Here is an 8,801-nt window from a genome sequence, read left to right on the forward strand (position 1 = left end):
ACACGGCTGATAACAAATGACACTTGATTAATAGATTCTACTGTAATCCAATTAGTTTCTTAGCAATATAGGTTAAAAGGCAATTTTTTTTCAGCCTCTCCTTGCAAACACATTCATATAGTGGCATTATGCTCAAATCACAGCTGATTTTACTTTATTTGCACTAGTACCAAATACAAACTGCTTAACAGACAGGACACTCACTGTGAAGACAGTCCTTGCCAGTCAGGGCTCAGGGCACATCACTTTCAATGTAAGGGATGTCGCTGTATTTACTTTCAGTCACAGCCCACTGTTTCACTGCCTGATCAAGAATCTCATGGGAGAGACGGTGTGCATAGTCTAGCACTATAGTGCTTGACGGACCTTTCTCATCCGCCTTCACGGCTATCAGGGATGATTTCTCCCCAGTGCATCCTTCATTACCTTCCCCGATCCTTTCATCCTGGATAGCATTTGAACCTGGAAAGGCATCCTTGGATTTGATGCATCCCATGGTACATTTGAAAACGCAGCTGCAAAATTCAGTTCAACAGCATGTTTTGGTAACCTGGAAATGGCTTTCTTGTTTGATGCACAGTGTTGCTGCTTCTTGCCAGGGGTTCCAGTTATTTTCAAAGAACAAAATGTCTCCTTTTGTGCTTCTTTACTTATGAAGAAATCTGTCAAAATAGTGTTTGATATAAACACAACAGTTTACCATTCTCAGTGAGCCCAAAGGAAAGCTAAAGTCGCTACAGATGCTTGTAGAAGCAACTTTAATAAATCTGAGTGGTGTGCGTAAAATGTTTTTATCAGTAACACCCACCTACCACAAGTAGGCAAAGCTTGACCTGAATTCATGTTGCCTTTAAATGCAATTCCCAGTACATGATGTATGTTATCTAGGAACATAAAGGTCTTAGGGAAAAAACAAAACAAAACAAAACAAACCTCTGTGTCTTCCAGAATGACAATGCAGTGCTATTTTCCTGACTCTGTAAATAAATACCATTTAACTCCAGTGACTGCTGCTGCTGAAAAAAATGAAAATAAAAACAAAAACCACCCCACAGAAGCACCACACGACCACCACCTAACAAGAGCCTTGTGTCACGGCTGTTGTACACCCTTTGGGCAGGAGTGACACTAATTATCAGTGTCACTCTGCTGTTGCTCAAGGAGTCTTGAGCGCACAGTCACTAGAATGTATTCATGAGAAACAAGAGCTGCTTTTTGTTTTTTCCCTTGCGAGGTTAAGGGAAGCAGCAGCAGACTGCTGTATTCAAGGCAGGCAGTTCTGACAGACCTAGAGCACCATTCTTGCTAAAGCAGGAGAACTCTACATCGGGAGAAGGGAGAGTGAGGAACGAAACACCTGACAGGGTCCTTTTGTCAAACTCCTGAAGAATCAGAATTGGTCGGCTCAAAATTCTGGTATATGTTTGTTTTTCTTTACTAGCCTACAAAGCTGCTTCTCAGGCTTCTTTATACTGGAAAGCAGAATCTCGTGATGTGCCTGACTTTGCTTGGCATGAGCTTACCCACTTACCAGAATTAATAGACCACCAGCCAAAATAAAGACTGGGCCACACAGAAACCAACTGTTCCTACAGCTTCACCCAATGACGACGTACTAAGGTCAGCCGAAGTTAAAGATTTTTTTGTAAATGGCTTTGAAAACAATCATGGCAAAGATGCTAAGCCTTACTTATTTATGTACTGGTGGAAATAGGGGCTCCAATCCAGTAACCTGATCATAGGCAAATATTTGCAGAGGAAATCGATCCCATTTGCAGGCAGATGGTGCTTCACAGGTAGGATGGGACCTCCCCAGTCCAGCAGCTGACTCATGAGAAGCAGGTTCATGGTGACAAGTTTCTCTCCTCTTTCTACTAGTTCATAAAAACATCACAACCTGTTTAGAAGGGCCAGCACTCGGAAGTGGTGGTTGGCGTTCCTGGCAGAGTATCAGACCTAAAGGGCTTCTGAAACCACGAAGTATGTACAAACGTTTTCATACCTTTGTATCAGAACATTTTGGTGTTCTAGAGAAATGTTTGTAAATCACTTTAATAAAATTCCCTAAGTTTCTTTTGTGTGTAATCGCATGCTGCAGGATGTGCTGGTGTATTTTAAGAGCAGGCAGTATAGTTAACAAGCCTGTAACATAAACCCTGCTGCTAGTATTTGTTGTTTTACTCGACACAGAGGAGAGCTAAGCTAGCAGTGAGATTTTTATCGTAAAACTTGTTACTAAACAAGTAAAAGGAAGGATGCCCTTAACTGCCCAAGAAACCACATTTATGCCCATGGAGGTTTACAAAAAACCCATGAGCTTTATACCCATGTCTATCAACTACATGCACTGATGAAACTTAAACGCTTATAGAACGTGCTTACAGACCAGAGACCAAGGAGATGTCTGAAAGCAATTCAGACATCTGAATAATTTAAAACTTTTTAATAGTAATATCGTGTGCGTGTCTAATTTCAATATTTACCATTAATAAAACATTATTAAAATAATTTCCACTTGCTCTTCTGGACAAATATGTAGCTCGAAGTGTCTAATACGGCAAAGAACCACTAACAGCATCTAGAACGCAGCACTGCTGGTACCTGAAAGCTGCAGTCTTTATCCAGCCAAGGTAATGCACAAGCTTCACTGGGAGGTACATCGCTGTGCTGTCTAATCCCTTCTTACCACACTACTGGTAACAATTAGAAGTTTTACATTAGATATTGTGTCGTCCTTAGGCTTAGCCAGAAATGTAAATATTGTAGATTTAAACCTCAGATTCCCCAGCCATACAAATGCACTACGCCACAGCTGATACAACAATGGATTTTATCAGCATTTCATCCCTGACACTTTATTTAATGACTATTCAGATTTGGATTTTTCATCTAAGTTTGGAGCCATACTCTTTTATATATTATCCTTTTTTTCCCACTTTTTAAAGGAGGTCTGTTAAGTGGTAGCCAGCTTTAGTTAGTATTTTACCATTTTTTTAAGATGCTTTCTCCTACAACTGGAGATTTCCTTTCCCCTTCTGTTAGGGGTCACCAGCAGATGAGGGAGTGTCTAGCAGAAGGAAGGAGGGAATGTGAGTAGAGGGAGAACAAACATCTCCTAAAGCACTAGGGAGAAATTCCCTACATCAGGATCTTCCTCTGCAGGATTTACCTCTGTTCCCACGTTCTTACCTCTGCCTTTTCATTTGGGCTAAATCAAATATCTATCTGACTGTCCTACGCAGAGGAAGGGGCAGGCTATAAAACTTCTAGATAGCAAGGCATGCAAGACAACTAAATTGCTCTAAATTGATTCCTAGTTGAGCTTAAAAGCAAAGTTATCAACCCTAGTTTAAATTCTTGACTGTTGCTCATTTCATTATTTATAAAGCACACTACTTTCCAAGTCACTGCAGTAAGTTTTATAGTTTGCCCGCTCTACTTGAGTTAATAATTGTTGGCACATAAATGATTGCAAATGAAGTTGCCCTCAATCTTCCAACTGATTTCTTGTTATTCTGACAACCATTGCTTGCACATACATGGTAAAGCACTGTTTAAATCTTCTCTACCTAAGTAATTTCCAGAGGGTTAACTTCTGACAGGAATTTTAACGTCTACAGCTTTCCTCAATGCTCACACCCTCAGAGGAGGAGGAAAAAAAAGTTCATTTTACTCCTGGCATGATGTTTCATTCAGTAACTGCACAAAGCAAAACTGTCTGATAGGAGTCTGCTCCTTTCAGTGTCCAAGCTGTGCTCTGTTGCCAGTTGTGTTTCAGAAACCACTGCATAAATGGGTCGAGGCTCAGGCCAAACCTCAGCAGATGCAGTTCCTCACATGACAAGCTGCTGTACTTAGCTGCAGGCAGACGGTAAGTGAGCTGCAATCTGCTTTGTTACACTGTCAACCAGCAGCTAAAGCAGTGCCATCACAAACCTTAATGCATCTTCTCTCTTTAAAGATCAATTTTATAGTGAGATGTTAATTTAACTCATCTTAAAAATACAGGTTCCTAGCTGCGCCCAATTTCAGTGGACATATAGTCAATATGCTTTTAAATACCTCATTTAACTTTGATACTATAAATGCTATACATTGTTTTAAGAAAGGTCCTGAAAACAATAGACTCCCATATCCCTGGAATCTGAAGTTCCCAAAAACAAGTTCAGGTGTTGCTTCACCTATTAATGTGATTTACTACACAGGTGCACTGTGGTAATACAGGGAGAGAGACAGTATCAAGGGAGTTGTACCACACAACTGAACTCACCTTGCATGAGAGGGCTAAGTGGTCTCTTTGCCAGCCCTGCGAAGTATTTCCTGCCAAGGTAAGTTCATTTCTAACCACTGAAGGAAACAAAACAATAGTAAAAACATGCCTGCAATTCACTAGTATACAATACAACATACAGGAAAAAAGCATTAATAGCATAACTGCAGTTTTATTTAGATAAGTAAGACTTTTTAAGGTATTAGAATCATCAATAAGAAATAATTACAAAAGGATAAAAGTGAGCTATCCAAAACCAAGAGTTTCGCCCGCCTCTCTGGAATACATCTTCATATGATGAAGACAGGCGTAAGAGAAAGAGTTTTGCTGTTACGCAACTTCTCTAGCTATTGCAGGCTAGAGATAGGTAGCTATCCTGCTACCATTTAAATGGTTTCTATCCGTAAGACCTTTAAAAAACCCCTCCGAAGTTCAATGCAATACTGCAAGGAATAGCTTTCCATAACACTTTCTGTTATAGCAGTCACCGGATTAAAAACAAGTCATACTTTTCAAAATAGCTTAGTGCTGCTTTGCCCAGTTGAACACAGCGAGTTATCTCTGCTGTCACAGAAATTGCTGTGACAGAGCCAGGCTCCTCACTTTCCAAACTTCTAGGTTCAAAAATGACTCCCTGTAGCCCTCTTCCAGGCAGGGAGGCTTTTAGCTTTTCCTCGGCACCCACAAGAGAAGCTCAGTGTGCCACTTACCAAGAACGGGTCTGCTTTTATCAAGTTGTCCCTCTTGTCCCCAGTACAGCACAGACAGCTTCACGACTGGGACTCTGCAAAGGGAACCAATAAATAAAACTTAGCGCTCATGAAAGACGTCAAAGTTACACATTATCACAAAGTTAGATGAATCTGTAGTGCTGGCCTTGCAGAAGCCTGCTTGGCTATTCACCCGGCATATCTGACTTTGTCAAAGGTAAAAGGATGATACAGCACTTATGTGTAAGTGCTATCAAGTTGAAAGACACTATCTGTCTTTCAACACAGAAATTAGATTCAACTGCAGGCTGCAACAATTTATACACAGCACCTAACCCCGGCTGTACAGTGGGGCCACTGCCTGGGCAAGTGTATGCAGGATGCCAACCTCCTTCCACAGCAAGTCCAGTTAAGGATCGTTTCAGCAAGGATACAGGAAGGGTAATACACCAGGTATGCTGCACTTCATCTTTTGCCTAAGCTTAAAATGTCTCTCCTGTTTTTCCTTCTCCCTCTCAGAGCTTCTGCTGAGACCTGGACCTTTATCATCTGAGTGCATATGGAGAACGCTCAGATAATCTCAGCGATGTCATTGTCGTGGGAACAATAAACATTACTGCTTTGTAACAAAGACATTCAAACTCAAGGCAGGTGACCCAGCTGACGTACCAGCAGAGGTAAGCCAAACAGCATTTAGGCATCCAGACCTCTGAAGTGCACCTAATCGCATTAAATATTTACATCTGCCATGTAATAATGGAGAGAAACAGAAACCCAGAACACCCTATGTCTGCCTTTCCTCTCCCTAAGAAGGTGGGAAGTTATTCACGAGGATATATGATATTAAGCCCTTGGATATTCCGCAGTTTTGAACAGAGCAATGGCAGATAAAATGGCAGAGGGATGAATCATTCAGTGCACAGCATCGCCTCCATCACTGCAGGGCTCGGAGGCTCCCCGTGCACAGCAGCCCCAGGCAGGGGCTCTCAAAGCAGTCCAATCCACCAGTTTTGTATTTCTGCCTCTCCTTAACATCCAGTTTTCTTCAAATCCTACAGAGCAGATGCACTGTAGTAATGTTTATTATAACATCTCCTTCTAATCACAGGAAAAAGAAGCTTTAAAAAGCTATTGTAAGACAAGCACAATTCCCAAGATCCAGCTACCTCAGACAATCACTGAAATACATAAGAACACTGAAACAATTCAGGCAATGAAGAGCAAAAACAGAGCCCTCATTCCTCACAGGACCGTCGCTTTGCTTTCCCTCTCCTGTCGCTTACTGCCAACAAGAGATAAGAGCTACAGATTGGAAAGGGCTGGATGCAGGAACCGAAAACAACTGCTGTGCAGGATTAGTGTATAAATGAAAGTCTCTTGGTTATCTGTCTCGGGGTACACACTGGATTTCTAAGGCTTAGTTCTACCCTCCCTCCCCTGGCCAGAATTGATAAACTTTTTCAGGCTTCTAAGCCAGGTTGTAACTGAATGAGGAAACGACACACTTACTTTTCAGAATTGGGGCACAACCTCTAGCTTACTTTAAAAGGTGTTTCAGTAACAGGACTGTTGATGTAGGTGAAAAAAAGGTGAAATACAGTGAAGAACCTTTAAGTGAAAATGCCACTAGCTCAGAAAACAGCAATGGGGGTAGGTACATAAGCTTAGTTTTCATCCAGGAAAAAAGTCTCTTTAAAAGTAAAGAACATCGTGTGCTTGGTAGCTGTCTAATTTCATGAAAGTAAAACTGTACCCAGTCAGCTTGTCCTGAAATCCTCCCTCCTCCCTCCACTACAGTAGTTTATTTACCAGAATTGCATGCTCAGAGAGCAGCCTGAAGGCAAGAGGGGAAGATGCTGAAGACTTCTTGCAGGTTCTGCTCTCATTTAACTTAGCCACTTCTCAAAGCAACAGTACATACTACTATTTCGGTACAAATCTGGAGAAAATATGTACAAGATACTAATTCTGCTTGCTTTTTCAACACCTGGTGTTTTTTTCCCCAATGTCTCAGCATACAAGTAATCAGATGTATATCAGTATAGACACTCTACCAGACCATGGGCAAGGGAAGAGTCAGTAACTTGATGTGCCCTCACACAAACAAGAACGGAATAACTGGATGAGTAAGAGGGGACCAATGGATGTCCTTAGCAAGTGAGGCCTTAGAATGAGGTCATAGAAGAAAGGGCATGAAGAAGATGCAGAGCTCTCAGAAACTCGGTCTGCCAGAAGCCTAGCCAAAATTGAAGGAATTCAACTACAAAAATTGTAGAGGAATGCCTTGGTTCAGAGGAAGGAAAAGCTAATAGACATGGAGGAAATCTGAAACTCTCTAAGAACCCAGACCCAAATACAAAATAATGCTCAGAATCGGTGGGTGAACAGAGACAAAACATCACAAATGGATGTAAAGTTTTTAACACAGACATATAGCTGTTTCCTTGCCCTGCCTAACATGGAAAGATGCAGCTGCAACACATCTTTCGGCAAAGGCCACAGTTACTGCAATTATCAGCCCACCTCCCGTATGTATTAGCTGTAAATCTACAGCCTGGAGAAGACCCCCCCAGACATTTTCCTCACAGCAGAGGAAAATGCAAGGTGTACCATCAAAGGGTGTCAGAGAATCTGGCCAAGTCCCACACTGAGGTTAGACTGCCTTAGCGCACGGCACTGGATCCTCAGGAAGCAACCTGTTGGTTTATTACAGTGCCATGATGCAGTTTTGAATGAACGAGAGCAGAGACTGGTATTTTCCTACATATACCACAAAGCTTCCATCCCAACAAGTCAATTGTGGAGTCACAGCCTACCTATTCACAGCCCACCTTCAGCAACATGTTAAAACATCAAGCTACTTATACTCTGCTAAAACTTAGGATCTAGCCTTGTTTGTAAGTATATTCCTGTCCTCCACAGGGCTCACCAAAGACAGACTGCTGCAGACAACAAATGGGGATGCAAAAATCCTTACAAGCAAGAAAGTCCCTCCCTCCGCCATCTCTGGCTGCTGCCCAGCCCGGGGATCCTGCCAGCGAGAGCTGATGAGCAGCAGCAGGTAAAACAGTGGATCAGTATCTCAGTCTGACAGGGTCATGCTTTATTGTAGTATCTGTTACAAGATTCAACTACGAACATATGGAGCTATGGATCATAAGGAATGAATGAGGTACATTGGTTTGCTTTGCGATGCCCTTACCAAGGCAGAGGCCCCACCGGATTAACAGAAACGAAAGTCGGAAGGGAGGAGATGGCCAGGATCTGCCCAAGATCGACCAGAGGAGAGTACAAGAAAAGCAGCACACAACCCCCTTCTGTTCTTGAATTTCCCTGTACAGAAGCCAGTTGTAAAATTGGGAATCAGAATTAGAATTGGGAATCAGAAACAAAGACCCATATTTCTATGTCTCACACAGGAATGTGCAGGAAAATGTTTTAAAACGTTTTAAAAATCACATGTTTTACAATCACAACTACGTTACCAACGATTGGCAGACATCAGCCGAGGAGCAAGAGAACAAAGTGAGGAGTTAAGAACCAGATGCTCCAGCTGTACAAATGCTGCCCAGAATTACAATAAAGAACCGCGTCAGCCTTAAAAATCACTCTGTCTCACGGCTCTCCCCCGGTATTTTGCTTGAATTTCATCGCTCCTAACGTGCCAGCTTCTACTTCTAACAGAGTTGCTGCCTTCGCGCCCGAGAAGCGGGGTGGCCGGCAGCCAGGCGAGGCACTTGTGCCCCACGCAGCCTGGCGGCACGGCCGGCTCTGCGCCACAGGGCCTGCCCACGCAACCACCTTGCCCCCAGACACACGAG

At 42.6% G+C, this 8,801-nt stretch overlaps 1 protein-coding gene across 1 annotated transcript; it reads right to left on the bottom strand.

Annotated features, from left to right (window-relative positions):
* Positions 1-232: 232 nt before the first annotated feature.
* On the bottom strand, positions 233-496 carry LOC104623351 (chromosome unknown open reading frame, human C2orf88). Its single transcript, XM_010290417.1, has one exon. It carries the CDS (start codon positions 494-496, stop codon positions 233-235), a length of 264 nt encoding a protein of 87 aa, XP_010288719.1.
* Positions 497-8,801: the final 8,305 nt, after the last annotated feature.

The sequence above is a fragment of the Phaethon lepturus genome, unplaced genomic scaffold (assembly GCF_000687285.1).
Source record: "Phaethon lepturus isolate BGI_N335 unplaced genomic scaffold, ASM68728v1 scaffold18267, whole genome shotgun sequence".
Lineage (NCBI taxonomy): Eukaryota > Metazoa > Chordata > Aves > Phaethontiformes > Phaethontidae > Phaethon > Phaethon lepturus.